This window comes from Carcharhinus amblyrhynchos, chromosome 35 (assembly GCF_965287045.1).
Source record: "Carcharhinus amblyrhynchos chromosome 35, sCarAmb.v2.hapA, whole genome shotgun sequence".
In the NCBI taxonomy this organism is placed as follows: domain Eukaryota; kingdom Metazoa; phylum Chordata; class Chondrichthyes; order Carcharhiniformes; family Carcharhinidae; genus Carcharhinus; species Carcharhinus amblyrhynchos.
Window position 1 is genome coordinate 6691657 of NC_137358.1, and position 20154 is coordinate 6711810.

The following is a 20154-nucleotide window of genomic DNA, read 5'->3' on the forward strand; positions in this document are numbered from 1 at the left end:
CTGTCTGTATTTATATAGCATCCCAAAGCACTCAACAGAAGTGTTAACAAGCACAAAGTAACACTGAGTCACATGGGGAGCTGTCAAGGCTGATCAAAAGGTTGAATTTCAAGAAGCCTCTAAAAGGGTTACACAGAGGCAGGAAGATTTAGGGGAGGAGTTTAGGGGAGGCCCAGACACACTGGGGGCATGGAAAGATTGATTAAAATGCAGAGGGGCATTGGTAGGAATAAACCCTGCTCCAGAGGATATAGTCAGATTTGGGAGTTTGGGTTGCTTTGCAAGTCTTTACAACTGTCTCTACTTGCAGTGCAAGATCTGTCAGTGAACACCAGCTCCTGCATGATCAGTCGCGTCTAACACATGATCAACAGCGGAGAGGATGGATCCGGGCATTGCTAGGAAAACTACACCCCAAGGCAACACTCTTTGATACCACAGCAAAGACGAGGCCCATCACGTCCACAGGGAGGCAAGGGCAGTTCTCAAGCAGGGAAGGATTACAGTGGACCGCTGAAAGGGCGGGAGGAGACCCTTTACTCCTGGGAGATGGACTGTTGCCCTTGCCAACACCCACCAGGCTGGACTTCAGTTCAGCACCGTGGACAGCTCACCGTCATATCAGCAACGCTGCTAGTAACTCCACATTGGGCGAGACTTCAATTCAGCACCATGGACAGCGCACACATATCACCAACACTACCAACGGTTCCACACCAACAACTCAGGAGAAGACCCAGAAACTGAGTTTAAAACCACATGAACTGTAATAGTCCAAGAAATAGTGTTGGAATTATTCTTTAGAGAACCAGTGCATTGGAGCAAGATAGAGCACTACAACTCCGTTAAACTTCATGAGATATTTTTGGCTATGGTGACTTTTAATGAACACTTAACCAAATATGTTTTGGCTTTCAGGAGATGGGTGTGTATAATTTTCACCACCAGGATTTTATATCCCCCTCTCCCCCCCCCCCCACTTTACTTTAATCAATGTTCACTGATTGAGGGTGGCACGATAGCACTGTGATCAGCACTGTTGCCTCACGGCGCCAGGGACCTCCTTGAGTTTGATTCCTGGCTTGGGTCACTGCCTGTGTGGAGTTTGCATTTTCTCCCTGCATCTGTGTGGGTTTTCTCCGGGTTTGCTCCAGTTTCCTCCCACAGTCCAAAGATGTGCGTGTTAGGTGGATTGGCCATGCTAAATTGCCCTTTAGTTTCAGGGGGTGCTCTCATGGGGTTATGGGGTTAGGACCTGGGTGGGATTGTGGTCGGTGCAGACTCTATGGGCCGAATGATCTCCTTCTGCACTGCAGGACTCTAGGATTCTAATTGCCCTGTGAAGCCAACACGATGACATGCTCAGCCCCCTTTAGAGGGCAACTGAGTCACGTGTTAGGCCTAGATTGGGACAGATTTCTGTCCAAAAAGGATGTTCAGTGCACCAGTTGGGGTTTTCTGACAATTCAATATCCTCCTGGCCACTGATGCTCGGAGGGCTAAATCCTGCCTGCCATGGATCATTGGCTTAAAATCACAAATTTTTTTTTGTTTACTTTATTCCAATCCAATCAAGTCAAATTAAAGCCAGTTCAGGGTCCCAACAAGTTGGGACATTCCCAGTCCAAGCTGACAAGACAGGGTTCTCACCTCCTGTCTTGGGCTTGATCTACATGATCCAAGCTGATTGGAGTAGGTGTAGCTCCTCCTCCAAGGCTTGATCTTACTTGCATCTTAGCCAAAAGGCCGAGATGCTGCTTAGGAATAGAACAAGGCATTCATTCAGCCACTCTAACCAGTTCCATATTCAGTTACAAGGACTGTATCTCAAATCAACTCACTTTTGATTGATATCCCTCTATACCCTTACCTCAAACATTTGTCATTATCAGACATCCCTACCCCGCTTCCCCCCTCTCTCAATGTCTCCAGCCTCTTGTGGGTGAGAGAGTTCCTGATTTAATCTCCTGGTTGCAATCTGCTGATCCATCTCCCTACCACACCCACCTCAGCGCACCAAGAGTAAGCACGCATGTATGAAAAGGGGAAGTGAGGAGGGGATTATGATCAGCTGTGATGCCCGTCCTCTCCTGGTCAGCACCCAGTGGGTGGTCAGTGGACTCCCTTCACCTGTGCGTTGGTGTGAGTGTGACCAAGCTCTCCCCCCCACCAGTGGAACTCAGGGAGAGATCCAGGGGGTGGCCTGGCGACTACCGTGACATGGATCCTTAGCCTCACTGCAGTCAGCGTAGCACCTTGCACAACCTCGGGACGTCCCAAAGTGCTTCACAACCAACGAGCTACTGCTTCTTCAGTCACTGCTATAATGTAGGAGAAAGTGGCAGGCAATGTGTGCACAGCAACATCCCACAAATCATACAATGACCCAGATTATCTGTTTCTTTAGCCATATTGGTTGGATAATAAAATAATGAGCAGGGTACCAATGGGGAATGCCATCACCTCTCCCCTCCTCCACCACCCCCCCCCCCCCCACCTTTTCACATTCTCTGAAATGGTAGCCATGGGATCTTTCATACCCAGTTGGGAGGGCAGAAGTGGAGGAGGAGGGCGCCTAGGCTTGATATCTCATCTGGAAGACAGTGCTGGAGTACAAGTGGACCCCAAGCCAGACTTCAGTAGAATGGCACGGTGGCACAGTGGTTAGCATTGCTGCCTCACAGCGCCAGTGATTGGGGTTCGATTCCTGGCCTGGGTCATTCTCTATGTGGAGTTTACACGTCCTCCCTGTGTTTGCGTGGGTTTCTTCCGGGTAATCCGGTTTCCTGCCACAGAGTTGGTTAGGCACGTTGGCCATGCTAAATTTTCCTTCAGTGTATCCAAACTGGCAGCAGAGTGTGACGACTAGGGGATTTTCAAAGCAACTTCATTTTAGTGATAATGGGGGGGGGGGTGGGAGGTGTGGTAGATACTAAAGGACAATTTAGCATGGCCAATCCATCTAAGCTGCACATCTTTAGATACTAAGGGGCAATTTAGCATGGCCAATCCACCTAACCTACACATCTTTAGATACTAAGGGGTAATTTCACATAGCCAATCTACCTAACCAGCACATCTTTGGATACTAAGGGACAATTTAGCTTGGCCAATTTACCTAACCTACACATCTTTGGATACTGAGGGGTAATTCTGCATAGCCATTTCACCGAACCAGCACATCTTTGGATACTAAGGGACAATTTAGCATAGCCAATCTACCTAACCAGCACATCTTTGGATACTAAGGGGTAATTTAGCATGGCCAATCCACCTAACCTGCACGTCTTTGGCGTGTGGGAGGAAACTGGAATACCTGCAAGAAACCCACGCAGACACAGGGAGAACGTGCGGGCTCCACACAGACAGTGATCTGAGGTCAGAGTCGTACCAGGGTCCCTGGTGCTATGGGACAGGACATGGGGAGACACCCATAGATAGCAAATGTGCACTTAGTAAGACTTCCAAAGATGCTTCCTAAGATTGCTATCGCCACGACAATTTTGTGATGCTATGACCAAAAGTTTGGTCAGAGAGTTAGGTCTTCTTTTGCTGGGGGAGTTTTTTTAACTAAACATTGCCTGTGTTTCTCCTCAAACATCATCGATTGACTGAACCACACAGAAGAATGAAATAAAAAGTAAGGATTTGAAAGATACTTTTTTTAATCTAAAGTTTTTGACCAATTGCTCCCAAGACAGGAAGTGACACAATAAAGCGATTTGACCACACAGACGTGAACGGAATCGCAAAGTGGCAAGGAAATCTGTCCCCGCACCCTGGAGTCACAAGAGTCAACCCACAGGGGGAACCGATATAGAACTTTGTACCCATAGAAGTGGGTGAACTTTGAACTTAAGTCACAAGGAAGCACATTAGGGAGTTTGGCCTTTTTAAGTCTTTTGTCAAAACCAAAATAAACTGCAAGGAAGTATTTTATTCCCGGTTAACATGGGCACATTAAATCCGTTCTATCACATTGAGACACCTGTCATACTCTTGCACTATGGGCTTCCTGACTGCCATCTATTACTTTCCAGTCCTTTCTCAATCCTTGTTCTCAACTCCATGCACTGCATCATCCAAGCCTCAATCATCTACTTTCTCTGTGGATCTGGATGAAGATGCCTTGCCCTCTTTCTTCTTCTCTTTCTGTTTCTTCTCTTCATTCTTCTCTCCCCGTTGTCGCTTCTCTTTCTCCTGCCCCTTCCCCTTCTGCTTTTTGTCCTCCATCTCTCGCCGTTTTTTCTCCTCTTTCTCCCGCTGTTTGGCCTCCTTCTCCTGCTGCTTCTTCTCTTTATCCTTGCTCCTTTTCTCGTCCTTCTGCTTCTTCTCTGCCTTCTCCTTCTGCTTCTCCACCTTTTCTCTCTCCTTATCCTCTTTCTCCTTCTGCTTCTTTTTGGCCTTCTCCCCTTTATCCTCCTTTCCCTTGGACTTGTCTTTCTGTTTTGCCTTTGCGTCGTCCTTTGCTTTGTGGCTGCCTTTTTCCTCTTTCTCGCTCCTGGGCTTTGTCTCTTTCTCTTGGCTTTGGGCTGGAGGTGGAGCAGCCTGTTTGGCTTTGGGAGCTTCCTGTTCCTTGTCTGCCAGCTTCTCTTTCGATCCCTTAAAGAAGTTGAAACCTATGGACTTTCCTGCCAACAAAAGGGAAAATATTACTCAGTAATCCCAGAACTCAGAAAGCTTCCACACTGTGTTTACATATTCAATAGGGATCATTTAGTTATTATATTCCAATTAGTCAATGTTACAGCACAGAAGGAGGCCATTCAGCCTGCCCTATTTATCCTAGGTGGAACGGTGGCACAGTGGCTAGCCTCACGATGCCAGGGACCTGATTTCAATTCTCCGAAAGTGCATCGTGCCCAGATCCACCACACCCATCCTTTCCCCATAACCCCCGTGCATTTACCATGGCCAAAATCCACCTAATCTGCACATCTTTGGACGCTAAGGGGCAATTTAGCATGGCCAATCCTCTTAACCTGCACATTTTTGGATACTAAGGATGCAATTTAACATGGCCAATCCCCCTAACCTGCACATCTTTGGACATTAAGGGACCAATTTAGCATGGCCAATCCACCTAACCTGCACATCTTTGGACACTAAGGGACCAATTTGGCATGGCCAATCCACCTAACCTACACATCCTTGGATGCTAAGAGGTAATTTATCACAGCCAATCTCCCCAACCTGCACAGCTTTGGACACTAAGGGACAATTTAGCATGGCCAATCCACCTAATCTGCATATCTTTGTACACTAAGGGGTAATAATTTAGCATGGCCAATCCATCCAAGCTACACATCTTCGGATTGTGGGAGGAAACCGGAGCACCCGGAGGAAACATATGCAGACATGGGGAGAACGTACAGACAGTCAGAACTCAGGTCCGTGGGGCTGTGAGGCAGCAGTTCTAACCACTGTGCCACCGTGCTGCCCATTGCTCTAGCACTAAGACTGCTTATTTACACCTCCGTGATGTTGCCCGACTTCACTCCTGCCTCACTCAATCTCATGCTAAAACCCTCAGCCTCGCCACTCCTCCCTCTAGTCAGCGAGGTTTACAGCACAGAAAAGGCCCTTCAGCCCAGCCCCTCACATCTGTGCTGCTCAAAAGCAACTACCTAATTATTCTAATCCCATTTTTCAGCCTAGCAATGTATCACAAGTGCACATTCTAAACACTTCTTCAATGTTATGATAGTCTCTGACTCCACCACCCTTTCAGGCAGTGAGTTCCAAACTCCTGCCACCCACTGTGAAAAAATATTTTCCTCACATCTCCTCCCTGCCCCTTTATCTTAAACCTATAGTTATTGATCCCTCCACCCAGAGGAAAAGTTTCTTCCTGTCTATCTGTGCCCCTTATAATTTTACACATCTCAGTCATGTCCCCCTCAGTCTCCTCTGCTCCAAGGAACTCGACCCCAGTCTGTTCAGACCTAAAACTCTTCCGCCCAGGCAACATCCTGGGGAATCTCCTCCGCACCCCCTCCATTGCTGTCACATCCCTCCAATAATGTGGGTTCCGCAACTGCACACAATTCTCTAGCTGTGGCCAAATCAACATTTTATATAGTTCCAGCATAACGTCCCTGCTCTTAAACTCCATATCTCAGTTAATAAAGACCTTTTAAAAACTCTTTATCCACCTGACCTGTTCCTTTAAGGAACCAGTGTGCATCACACCAAGATTCCTCCTCTGATCCTTGGTGCATTAATAAAGACCTTGTTAAACTCTTTATCCGCCAGACCTGTTCCTTTAAGGAACCGGTGTGCATGCACACTAAGATTTGTGTACCTGTCCAAATGTCTTTTAAATGTTGTTATCGTACCCACCTCCTCTGGAAGCTCGTTCCATACACGCACCACCCTTTGTGTGAAAAAGTTGCCCCTCAGTCCCTTTCAAACCTTTCCCCTCTCACTTTAAACCTCTGCCCTCTGGTTTTGGACTCCCCAACCCTAGGGAAAAGACCTTGGCTATTCACCTGATCTATGCCCCTCATGATTTTATAAACCTCCATAAGGTCACCCCTCAATCCTCCTATGCTCCAAGGAAAAAAGTCCCAGCCTATCCAACCTCTCCTTATAATTCAAACCTTCCAGTCCTGGTAACATTCTTGTAAATCTTTTTCACACCCTTTCCAATTTAATAACTTCCTTCTTAGAGCAATTTCCTCTAAACAAATCTCTCACTTGGTTGCCTGCCCCAACATTTCCCCAGGTGTTCTGGTGTCAAATTCTTATCCAGAGACAATCCTTTGGCACTCCTTTGGGCATCCCACAATGCAAAAGGTGCTATGGAAATGCCACTCTGTTTCTGTCAATCAACTAATCAAATCTTACTCTGAAATCCCAAAGGACAAACCAAAAAGGAACCAAAAATACATTAGCTCAGCTTAAAACAAACACGTCATTATCTAGGGTCAATTATTAGCCTGAATTCTCAGCATGGAGCTGCCCAGAGCAGACACATTGGCACTGTGTAAAAAAGAGCTGAATTCTAAACATACCCCCTCACGAGAAACATGACATAAATATGTTTCTTAATGGCACAGTATCATCACTAGGCGACCTGGTTATTATGAACCTGTCAATCAAATGCCATACCTCGACGCTTCTTCTCTTTTTTTGGCCTGTGGGAGGAAACAGAAAGTTTGAGGTGAATCAGCAAGGAACAAACTCTAACCCATCGATTGTTACAAAGGACGTTTGAAGGGCAAGGTTAAAAATGGGATGCCAAGATGTGTGAGACTAAATCGAAAGGTCAAGGTGGAGGTAAATCGACCTGCATTTGAGCATACAAGTTAGAAGCAGGAGCAGGCCGCTCTGCCCCTCGAGCCTGCGCCGCCATTTAATAAGATCGTGGCTGATCTACGTGTAAACTCAACCCCACATTCCTGCCTACCCCGATGACTTTTCACCCCCACCTCATTAATCATGAATCTATCAGCATACAAGATGATCAATGGATTGGATAGGGTGGACAGTGAGAGCCTTTTACCTCGGATGGTGATGGCTAACACAAGGGGACATAGCTTTAAATCAAGGGGTGGTAATTATAGGACGGATGTCAGAGGTAGGTTCTTTACTCAGAGGGTAGTAAGGTCATGGAATGCCCTGCCTGCAGCAGTTGTGGACTCGCCAACTTTAAGGGCGTTCAAATGGCCAGTGGATAGGCATATGGATACCATTGGAATAGATTAGGTTAGAGGGTCATTAGATTGGTTCCACTGGTCGGCGCAACATTGAGGGCCGAAGGGCCTGTACTGCGCTGTAATGTTCTATGTTCTATATCTGCCTCTGACTTAGAAATATTTGAAGATTCTACTTCCACTACTTTTTGAGGAAGAGAGTTCCAGAGATTCACCACCCTCTGGGAGAAAGGTAATTGTCTACAGTTCTGCTCACCCTATTATAGAAAACACATTATTAAACTAGAAAGAGTGCAGAAAGGATTTACTCGGATGCTACCAGGACTTGATGGTTTGAATTATAAGGAGAGGATGGATAAACTGGGACATTTTTTTTCTGAAGGCTGAGGGGTGATCTTAATGAGGGGCATAGATCAACTAGATAGTCAATATCATTTCCCAAAGGTAGGGGAGTCTAAAACTAGAGAGCACAGGTTTAAGGTGAGACAGGAGAGATACAAAAGGGTCCAGAGGGGCCAATTTTTCACACAGAGGGTAGTGTGTCTGGAACAAGCCGCCAGAGATTGGTAGTAGTAGAGGCGAGTACAATTTTGTCTTTCAAAAAGCATCTATACAGTTACATGGGTAAGATGGGTATAGAGGGATATGGGCCAAATGCGGGCAATTGGGATGAGCTTCGGGGTTTCAAAAAAAGGGGCAGCATGGACAAGTTGGGCCGAACAGCTTGTTTCCATGCTGTAAACCTCTATGACTCTATAATTCTTATCTCCGTCTTAAATGAGCAACTCCTTATTTTTGGTCATGCTAAATTGCCCCTTGATGTCCTAAAATGTATATGTTAGCTGGATTGGCCATGCTAAATTGCCCCTTAGTGTCCAAAGATGTGTGGGTTAGGTGGATTGGCCATGCTAAATTGACCCTTAGTGTCCAAAGATGTGCAGGTTAGGTGGATTGGCCATGCTAAATTAGCCCTTAGTGCCCAAAGATATGTAGGTTAGGTGGATTGGCCATGCTAAATTGACCCTTAGTGCCCAAAGATGTGCAGGTTAGCTGGATTGGCCATGCTAAATTCTTCCTTAGTGCCCAAAGATGTGCAGGTTAGGTGGATTGGCCATGCTAAATTGCCCCTTAGTGCCCAAAGATATGTAGGTTAGGTGGATTGGCCATGCTAAATTGACCCTTAGTGCCCAAAGATGTGCAGGTTAGCTGGATTGGCCATGCTAAATTGCCCCTTAGTGCCCAAAGATGTGTAGGTTAGGTGGATTGGCCATGCTAAATTGCCCCTTAGTGCCCAAAGATATGTAGATTAGGTGGATTGGCCATGCTAAATTCCTCCTTAGTGTCCAAAGATGTGCTAGTTAGGTGGATTGACCATGCTAAATTACCCCTTAGAGTCCAAAGATGTGAGGGTTAGGCGGACTGGCTGTGCTAAATTGCCCCTTAATGTCAAAGATTTGCAAGTTAGGTGGATTGGCCAGGTTAAATTGCATCTTAATGTCCAAAGATGTGTAGGTTAGGTGAAGTAGGCATGATCAATGGGCTGTGGGGTTGGGATGAGGGTTTGGGCGGTGTGCTCTTTCAGAGAGTTGGTGCAGACTTGATGGGCCGAATAGCCTATTTGGCTCTTTAGGGATTCATGTTCGTACTCAGTCTGTGCTCTGGTGATAATTCCTCAGCTCCTGACACGTGACTTCCATTGTAGGCGTGTCATCACATGATCCCTCGCTCTCCAGATCACTGTTGTTATGTCGGGAAACACGGCAGCCCTCAGTTAACAGTGACAGCGTGAGAATAACCAGACTGCCTGCTGCATTGGTCACTCAGTACACTCAACACTTCTTCAAAATAGCAACCCCAGGGTGGGTTGAGTTTAATGCCTTGTCAGAAAAACAGCACCAACGGTAGTGCAGCACCCCCTCAATAGCACAGGAGTGGCACAGTGGGTTAGCACTGCTGCCTCACAGCGCCAGGGACCTGGGTTCAATTCCCAGCTTGGGTCACTGTCTGTGCAGAGTCTGCACACTCTCCCCATGTCTGCGTGGCTTTCCTCCGGCTGCTCCGGTTTCCTCCCACACTCCAAAGATGTGCGCGTTAGGTGCATTGGCCATGCTAAATTGCTCCTTGGTGTCCAAAGATGTACGTATTAGATTCATTGGCCATGCTGAAATGCCCCTTAGTGGTGGGGGGGGGGTGGGCGGAATGGCACAGTAGCACAATGGTTAGCACTGCTGCTTCACAGCGCTAGGGACCAGGATTCAATTCCCGGCTTGGGCCATTGTTTGTGTGGACTCTGCACGTTCTCCCTGTGTCTGCGTGGGTTTCCTCCGGGTGCCCCGGTTTCCTCTCACAGCCCAAGATGTGCGGGTTAGGTTGATTGGCCGTGCTAAATTGTCCTTTCGTGTGAGGGGAACTAGCCAAGGTAAATAGGTGGGATTACGGGAATAGGGCCTGGGTGGGATTGTGGTTGGTACAGACTCAATGGGCCGAATGGCCTCCTTCTGTACTGTAGGGATTCTATAGGGATTTCAAGCTGGGCTTCTTGGTGTTCTAGTAGGACATTTTTTTCTTTGGTACCTTTTGATACTTCAACTCTGAGCAAAAAAAGCCAATTTAAACCCATCACGGTCCCCACATGTGGGACAAACTAGATCCAAACTGACAAGGTGAGACGTTACATCCCATCTCGGACTCGATCAAGCAAGGTCCAAACTGACAGGATGAGACATTGCACCTTGGGCTTGATCTAATGCTCCATCTTTAAAAAGGCTGAGATGGCTTTGACAAATTGCATCAGGTACTTGAACCCACTTGGAGCCACAGAAGTGAGCGTAGCCGACTCCCAAATAGCAACGCCTACCCTGGTCTTTGGACACTAAGGGACAATTTAGCATGGCCAAGCCACCTAACCTGCACATCTTTGGACACTAAGGGGCAATTTACCTCACTGTGCCAAACCTGAGCCTGCTGGAGTTTGGACAGGAATACTTACGGTTCAACAGGAGGCCAGGGTTCTTGTTCACGGCTGAAGTCGGGAAGGCTCTCATCATCGCTCCCCTGCCTTTTCTTTTCGGTTCTCTGGCTGCATTCGGTCTTCTCACTCTTACCACTCTTACCACTCTTCTTGCTCTTCTTGCTGTCCCTACTCCGTTTGCTCTTCTTGCTACTCGCCCGGCTGGCCTCGTAGTATTCTCTCATGCCCTGAATTCACAAGGAGAGAGAAAGAGAGAGAAATTACTCCACTGCGGTCAAGGGGAAAATACAACAGAAAATAGCCCTGTGATATTCAGTGAGGCACGGCGGCACAGTGGTTAGCACTGCAGCCTCACAGAGCCAGGGATCCGGGTTCGATTCCCGGCTTGGGTCACTGCCTGTGCGGAGTTCGCACATTCTCCCCGTGTCTGTGTGGGTTTCCTCCGAGTGGACGTAAGAAATAGGAGCAGGAGTAGGCCATCCAGCCCTTCGAGCCTGCCCCATTCAATAAGATCATGGCTGATCTGAAGTGGATCAGTTCCACTTTCTCCCCATAACCCTTAATCCCTTTGCCTACCAAAAACCTATCTACCCGCGTCTTAAATATATTTAGCGAGGCAGCCTCCACCACTTCAACGGGCAGAGAATTCCAGAGATTCACCACCCTTTGAGTGAAGAAGTTCCTCCTCAACTCTGTAGTTGAGTGCTCCAGTTTCCTCCCACAGTCCAAAAGGTGCGCTGGTTAGGGTGCTAAATTCTCCCTCAGTGTACCCAAATAGGTGCCGGAGCGTGACAACTAAAGAAATTACACAGTAACTTCATTGCAGTGTTAATGCAAGCCTTACTTGTGACCAATAAATAAACTTTACTCTGGTTAGCACTGCTGCCTCATAGCATCAGGGACCCGGGTTCGATTCCCAGCTTGGGTCACTGGCTGTGTGGAGTTTGCACGTTCTCCCCGTGTCTGCGTGGGTTTTCTCTGGGTGCTCCGGTGTCCTCCCACAGTCTGAAAGACATGCTGGATAGGTGCACTGACCTGAACTGGCACCAGAGTGTGGCGGCTAGGGGAATTTCATAGTAACTCCATTGCAGTGTTAATGTAAACCTTGTGACTAATAAACAAACTTTACTTTGGTTAGCACTGCTGCCTCTCAACACCAGGGACCTGGGTTCAATTCTAGCCTTGGGTCACTGTGTGAAGTTTGCACATTCTCCCCGTGTCTGCATGGGTTTAAAGTTTACTTATTGGTCACGAACAACACTTGCATTAACACTGCAATGAAGTTACTGTGCAAATCCCCTGGTCGCCACAGTCCTGCGCCTGTTCGGGTCAATGCACCTAATAACCAGCACGTCTTTCAGACTGTGGGAAGAAACCGGAGCAACTGGAGGAAACCCACGCAGACATGGGGAGAATGTGCAAACTGTCTTGTAGACTTTCAGTCATTAAGGTGGGTGTAGAGGGATATGGGCCCAATGTGGGCCACTGGGGCTAATTTAGTGGTTAAAAGAATAAGGGGCAGCATGGACAAGTTGGGCCGAAGGGCCTGTTTGCATGCTGTTAAACCATTGCTGGGGAGTTCAAGATGAACGACGGACGGGTAGAGTGACAAGTGACAAGAACTCACTTCCACCCCTGTTCCTGCGTCCCACCACCAACCGCCCCCCCCCCCCCCCACCATCTCCACCCCCCCCATTCCCCCACCCCCCCCACCTCCCCCCACGTACCGCCGACATCTCGGGTGGCTCCAACTGCCAGTCAGAGAGCGAGGTGGCTGACGTGTCCACACTGCCCTGCTCCAGGATACACTCGATCTCGGGAGTCACCGCCTCGTAGCCGTACACGTCCTCCGGGGTGGCGTGCAGGAGAGTCACCAGCTTCATCCAGCGCTCAAACACCTCGTTCTCGCACTCGGGGTGGACGTAGAGCTGCAGGTAGAAAGATCGCCCGTTGGCCAGCTTCAGGCGCAGCCGCCGATTGTAAACATCGTGGATGGAAATGTTGACGAAGCTCAGGGGAAAGAGTCTGTGAGGAGTGGGGGGTGGGGGTGGTTGGGGGTGGGGGGGGAGAAAAACCAAAGCAGCAATAAGACAGGTCAAGGGGAAAAATACAGCAGAAAGTATCCCTGTGATATTTCAGTGAGGCACGGCGGCACAGTGGTTAGCACTGCAGCCTCACAGCGCCAGGGACCCGGGTTCGATTCCCAGCTTCGGTCACTGTCTGTGCCTGCACATTCTCCCCATGTCTGCGTGGGTTTCCTCCGGATGCTCCGGTTTCCTCCCACAGTCCAAAAGACGTGCTGGTCAGGGTGCATTGGCCGTGCTAAATTCTCCCTCAGTGTACCCAAACAGGCGCTGAAATGTGACGACTAAAGAAATTTCACAGTAACTTCATCGCAGTGTTAATGCAAGCCTTACTTGTGACTGATAAATAAACTTTACTCTGGTTAGCACGGCTGCCTCACAGCATCAGGAGCCTGGGCTCGATTCCCAGCTTGGGTCACTGACTGCGTGGAGTCTGCATGTTCTCCCCGTGTCTGCGTGGGTTTCCTCCGGGTGCTCCGGTGTCCTCCCACAGTCTGAAAGAGTGTGAACACTCTGTACAGTCTGAACACCCGCAGTGATTCACTCAATGACTCGGAGGAAGCGACCGAAGGTGCGGCTCAACTGGTTACTGACAATAGTTCGGAAGGCTAGTTGTAAAGAGGACGTAAGTAAAGTGGGAGGGGGGAGGCAGAGTGGGGGGGCGTAAGGGAGGAGAGAGAGGAGAGAGGGGAGAGAGGGAGGGGAGGGGAGAAACAGAGGGGAGTGTAGGAGTGGGAAGGAGAGAGGGAAGGTAGGAGAAGAGGGGAGTTGGGGGGAGGGAGAGGAGGGGAGTGGGGGGAGGGAGAGGAGGGGAGTGGGGGGAGGGAGAGGAGGGGAGTGGGGGGAGGGAGACAAGGGGGGGAGGGAGACGAGGGGGCGGGAGGGACAGAGGGGTGGGTAGGAGTGGGAGGGAGAGAGGAAGGGTAGGGAAGTGAGGGGGAGAGAGGGAGGCGAGGGGCAAGGGGAGGGGATGGGAGAGAGGGAGGTGAGGGGATGGGAGAGAGGGAGGTGAGGGGATGGGAGAGAGGGAGGTGAGGGGATGGGAGAGAGGGAGGCTGGAAGAATTAAAAAGATTATCTAATAGTGAGAGATTGCAGAGCTCCGAGATGCAGAGGGACCTGGGTGTCCTAGTGCATGAATCACAAAAGGTTCGTTCCAAGCTGGTGCTGGAGGCTGGCGACGTTCTTGCAAACTGTGCCCAGCGTACCCTCAAATTCTACCTTTTACGCTCGTTGCATGCTTTTTAAACATCCAGCACTTTTTAAACTCTGCAACACTTTTCTCTATACCCTAGCTATGACCGTGACACTAAATTCTGCACTCTCTCCTTTCCTTCTCTATGAACGGTATGCTCTGTCTGTACAGCGCACAAGAAGCAATACTTTTCACAGTATCCCAATACGTGCGACAATAATAAATCAAATCAAGAAAGATGCAGCGAGGTCCAGGGAGATTAGCAGGGTAAATATGTGGGGTTATGGGGGGTAGGGCCTGGGTGGAATGGTGGTCAGTGCAGACTCGATGGGCCGAATGGCCTCCTTCTGCACTCTAGGGTTTCTATGATCAGGAAAGTTAATAGAATGTTGTCGCTTATTGCGAGGGGGATTGAATAGAAGAGTAGGGAAGTTATGCTTCAGTTGTACAGGGCGTTGATGGAGTACTGTGTACAGTATTGGTCTCCTTCTTTGAGGAAAGCTTTAGAAGCAGCTCGGAGAAGGTTTACTGGACTAATACTCGGAATGGGAGGGTTGTCTTGTGAGGAAAGGTTGGAGGGGTTAGGTTTGTATCCACTGGAGTTTAGAAGAAGCTTCTAGAAGCTTGGTATGGGCTCCTGCTCTGCCCAAGACCGCAAGGAACCACAAAAGATCATGAATGTAGTCCAATCCATCACGCAAACCAGCCTCCCATCCATTGATTCTGTCTACGCTTCCTGCTGCCTCGGCAAAGCAGCCAGCATAATTAAAAGCTCCACGCACCTTCCACCTCCTTCACTCTCGTAGAATCATAGAAACCCTACAGCACAGAAAGAGGCCATTCGGCCCATCGAGTCTGCACCGACCATAATTCCCATCCAGGCCCTATCCCCATGTCCCTACACATTCACCCACTAATCCCTCTAACCTACACATCTCAGGACACTAAGGGGCAATTTTAGCATGGCCAATCAACCTAACCCGCACATCTTTGGACTGTGGGGGGAAACCGGAGCACCCGGAGGAAACCCACGCAGACACGAGGAGAATGTGCAAACTCCACACAGTTAGCCAAGGCCGGAATCGCAGCTGGATCCCTGGCTAACTGGCCTCTGAAATGGCCTAGCAAGTCACGCTGTTCACGGGCAATTAGGGCTGGGCAATAAATGTTGGGCTTGCTCCCTGCCCCCAACACACAAACATCCCAGCAACTAAGGTGTGAAACAAACTTTCCCTGGACATTTGACCACTGTAGAAGCATCGGTTGCGATGCAGTCAGTTACTGCCACCCAGTGGCTAACCTGTGACTTGCTCCTGGAGGCAAAGCAAGAACAATCCAGAGAATATGTGAAATACTTAGCCAATCTGACTGCATCGGTTGTCTCATCTTACCCTCTCCTTCTACCTTCAACCACCGTTCCCTTTGCCATTCTGTTTGCCTTGCCCTCTATCCGAGCATCCCACTTGTTATCTCCCACCCCCCCCCCACCTTTGCCCCCACTTTTCCTGCCTCTCTCCTTGCTTAACGCTTTCCATCTCTGGCGTGGGGTCTCAGGTCCCCGAAACACTAACTCTGCCTCTCTCTGCGTGACCCACTGAGCATCTCCGACATTCTACATCTCTATTCCGTGTGGGAAGGGCCAATTTTTGCACCCTCAGGGGTTAAACACTTCCTGGGACCTCGCCCTGTCAGCAGACGCGGTGGACATTGTGCTCAGCAAGATCCCAAATAATTCGAATGGCTGGACACACCCCGTTTTGTCGACGATCTTTTGGATTTCTGTAGCTCAAGGCCGGATTAATGGATACATGCGGACATTTGGACTAGGAGCAAGGCCACTTGACCCCTCGGGCCTGCTCCATCATTCTATAGGGTGGCATGGTGGCACAGTGCTGCTGCCTTACAGTGCCAGGGACAGGGTTCGATTCCCAGCTTGGGTCACTGTTCGTGTGGAGTCTGCACATTCTCCCCTCGTGTCTGCGGGTGCTCTGGCTTCCTCCCATGGTCCAAAGGTGCATTGGCCGTGGAAAGTTCTCCCTTACTGTCCAAAGATGTGCAGGTTAGATGGATTGACCACGCTAAATTGCCCCTTAGTGTCAAAGATGTGCAGGTTAGGTGGATTGGCCATGCTAAATTGCCCCTTAGTGTCAAAGATGTGCAGGTTAGGTGGATTGGCCATGCGACATTGCCCCTTAGTGTCAAAGATGTGCAGGTTAGGTGGATTGGCCATAGTAAATTGCCCTTTAGTGTCCCAAGATGTATAGGTTAGGTGGATTGGCCATGGTAAATTACCCCTTTAGTGTCCAAAGATGTGCAGGTTAGGCGGATTGGTCATGTTAAGTTGCTCCTTAATGTCCAAAGATGTATACATAAGGGGGAACAGTGGGGTAAATATTTAAGAACACAAGAACATAAGAAATAGGAGCAGGAATAGGCCATCTAGTCCCTTCGAGCCTGCCCCATCATTCAATAAGATCATGGCTGACCTGAAGTGGATCAGTTCCACTTTCCCGCTTTCTCCCCATAACCCTTAATTTCCCTGTCCATCAGAAACCTATCTACCCGTGACTTAAATATATTCAGTGAGGTAGCCTCCACCACTTCAACGGGCAGAGAATTCCAGAGATTCACCACCCTTTGAGAGAAGAAGTACCTCCTCAACTCTGTTCTAAACTATCCCCCACCCTTATTTTGAGGCTGTGCTCTCTAGTTCTGGTTTCCTTTCTAAGTGGAAAGAATCTCTCTACCTCGACCCTATCTAGCCCCTTCATTATCTTATATGTCTCTATAAGATCACCCCTCAGCCTTCTAAACTCCAATGAGTACAGGCCCAATCTACTCAATCTCTCCTCATAAGCTAACCCTCTCATCTCCAGTATCAACCCGGTGAACCTTCTCTGTACTCCCTCCAAGGCCAATTTATCCTTTCGCAAATAAGGGGACCAAAATTGCACACAATACTCTAGTTGCAGCCTCACCAGTGCCTTATAGAGTTGCAGCAAGACCACCCTGCTTTTATACTCTATCCCCTTCGCGATAAAGGCCAGCATTCCATTTGCCTTCTTGATTTAATACTTGGGGATAAGTTTTGAGTGGGATGTTGTGTCTGAGAGTCAGTGCAGTCTCAATGGGTCAAATGTCCTCCTTTTGCACTGTAGGGATTCTATAGTCTTATGGGTTGGATTGTGGTTGGTACAGATTCAATGGGCCAAATGGCCTCCTTCTGCACTGTAGGGATTCTAGGATGAAGATAAGTACAAAAATGTCTTGCTGTACTGTGATGTCAGTGCAAAAAAGTATTGGAATTCAGGACACAGTTCATAGAATCCCTATAGTGCAGAAAGAGGCCATTCAGCCCATCTGCGAAAGGGCATTGATTAGTATCTAGTAATTTACCATATCCTCACTAACGTTGGCAGCCCTGATGCTGTCCCAAATTGTCACCAACTTGCCATTACTGGAGTTCCTCAAATGAAAACAGCCATCCGCCAGGACTCACCTCGTGAGCTCCAACGGGCATCTATCTTCTGAAACCGTGCAGTTACACATCATCTCCTTCAAGGCGTTGATGGGTCGGGCCAGCAGCATGACGTTGGGGAGGTTAAAGTTCGGGCTTGTGGAGGTCACACCCACGGTCACCACGGTTACCTGGTTATGGATGTTCAGGACTTCCCCCTTCTTCGTAATCTGCAAGAAAGAGCAACCTGTGAACTTGCAAACTCATCCCAGTGCCTGCCGAGGCAACCTCCCCAGTTTGAAAGGTTCCACCTCTGTTGGCCGCCTGGACCTTCAATCTCCTCGGCCCTCAGCTCTGGAATACCCCTCCTCACCCTCTTCCCCCCCCCCTCCTTTCTTTCCAACTGCAATTCTCTTCCCAAGCCTAGCGATGCACCAAGGCAGACTCTCGTGGGAGAATTCAATAGCTAGACATTCCCAGAACAGGCCACCATTAGTCTGTCGCCAGGGGACTTGGAGCTCGAGAGGTGCCACTCCAAGCGTGGGTGACCAGAAGTCTCTTCCGCTCTTACCGCCAGCCATTGGCATGTTTGGAACGATTTACAAGTTGAAATCTCATAGAAATTGAGAAAATTCTAACAGGATTAGACAGGGTAGATTCAGAAAGAATGTTTCGATGGTGGGGGAGTCCAGAACTAGGGGGTCATAGTTTGAGGATAAGGGATAAACCTTTTAGGACTGAGGTGAGGAGAAATTTCTTCACCCAGAGGGTGGTGAACGTGTGGAATTCACTCCCACAAAATATAGTTGAGGCCAAAACATTGTGTGATTTCAAGAAGAAATTAGATATCGCTCTAGGGGTTAAAGGGATCGAGGGATATCAGGGGAAGAGGAGGGGGGTATTGAATTTGATGATCAGCCATGATCAAAATGGAGCTGGCTCGACGGGCTGAATGGCCTACTCCTGCTTCTAGGTTCTATGATGTGAGGATGCCAGTTTTGGATTAGGGTGGACACAGTAAGAAGTCTCACAACAACGCGATAAAGTTGAACAGGTTTATTTGGAATCGCGAGCTTTCAGAGTGCTGCTCCTTCACCTGATGAAGAAGCAGCGCTCCAAAAGCTCGTGATACCAAATAAATCTGTTGGACTTTAATCTAGTTTCTATAACACTCAACCTGTTTGGCTGAGTTCTGGACGCACCTTCCTTGGCCATCAAGTCCTGGGGTGGGACTCAACTGTCTTGCTCAGCTAGAGATGATAACCTCACTGCGCCACAGACTTCCCTTCCCTTTTTAAGGAACTCCTTAAAATTGCTTCCATCAAGGTTTTGGTCACCTGACTTCATGCCTCCCCTCCATCTTTACGATGCTCCTGTGACACGCCTTGGGACAATCTATTAGGTGTTGTCTAAATACAAGTTGTTCTTGTATACCCTGCACCATGGACTGAGGCTCAGGGCAAGAGGGGTAATGAACCTTTCATAAGTTCAGCACGTACTCAGTTAATGGTAGAGCGTTGGGGAGAGTTACAGGATAAAGAGATCTAGGGGTACATGTTCATAGCTCCTTGAAAGTGGAGTCACAGGTGGACAGAGTGGTGAAGAAGGCATTCGGCATGCTTGGTTTCATTGGTCACAACATTGAATGCAGGAGTTGGGACATCTTGTTGAAGCTGTACAAGACGTTAGTAAGGCCACACTTGGAATACAGTGTACAGTTCTCATCGCCCTATTATAGAAAGGATACTATTAAACTAAAAAGAGTGCAGAAAAGATTTACTAGGATGCTACCGGGATTTGATGGATTGAGTTATAAGGTGAGGCTGGATAGACTGGGACATTTTACTCTGGAGCGTAGGAGGCTGAGGGGTGACCTTATAGAGGCCTATAAAATAATGAGGGGCACAGACAAGGTAGATAGTCAATATCTTTTCCCAAAGGTCTAAAACTAGAGGGCAGAGGCTTAAGGTGAAAAGGGCGAGATACGAAAGTGTCCAGAGGGGCAATTTTTTCACACAGGGGGTGGTGAGTGTCTGGAACAAGCTGCCAGAGGTAGTAGTAGAGGCGGGTACAATTTTATCTTTTAAAAAGCATTTGGATAGTTACATGGGTACAATGGGTATAGAGAGCTATGGGCCAAATGCGGGCAATTGGGATTAACTTAGGGGTTTCAAAATAAAAGGCTGGCATGGACAAGTTGGGCCGAAGGGCCTGTTTCCATGCTGTAAACCTCGATGACTCTATGATGATGCCATCCCAGAATGCATCACAACAGATGCTGCCCAATGGATTTTGCCCCCAGGGTAGAGCGATGGCTGGAGTTCAGTGTGGGGGGTGGGTGAGATGTTGCCCGGTTTGGATCAAGGAAAGGCCGGGCATCTTTCTCAATGGTGCAGAATGCCTCTGAGCCTGAAGCTCCGGGTTCAAGTCCCACCCAAGAAGATGCAATCATAACACGGTCAAAACAGCGTCAACTTGCAAATCATTCCAAACGCGCCAATGGCTGGCGGTAAGAGCCGGAGAGGCTGCTGGTCAGCCATGCTTGATGGGGAGTGGCGCCCCCTTAAGCTATAAGCCCCTGGGTGACAGACTGGTGACCTGTTCTGGGAATAACAGGCGATGAAAACAGCTAAAGTCTGCCTTAGCGCCTAGATGTGGGAAGAGATTTGGAATTGGGATCAACCTGCAAATATTTCCAATGGCAGTAAGAACCTGTGGAAAGACAGTGGTGTAGTGGTAATGTCAGTGTCTGTCTCTCTCTCTCTAGAGGTTCAGGCTAATGCTGTGGAG

At 48.7% G+C, this 20154-nt stretch overlaps 1 protein-coding gene across 1 annotated transcript in view; it reads right to left on the bottom strand.

The window, feature by feature from the left end:
• Positions 1-3745: 3745 nt before the first annotated feature.
• The window catches only part of LOC145361525 (uncharacterized), a 23527-nt gene continuing 7118 nt past the window's right edge, over positions 3746-20154 (bottom strand). The window contains exons 3-7 of the mRNA XM_080217338.1: positions 17407-17594; positions 12357-12654; positions 10648-10856; positions 7114-7139; positions 3746-4631 (exon numbers count right to left, since the gene is read on the bottom strand). Of these exons, the coding sequence (XP_080073464.1) occupies positions 4090-4631; positions 7114-7139; positions 10648-10856; positions 12357-12654; positions 17407-17594 (1263 nt within the window). The 3' untranslated portion in view covers positions 3746-4089. The remainder of the gene's footprint in view (positions 4632-7113; positions 7140-10647; positions 10857-12356; positions 12655-17406; positions 17595-20154) is intronic.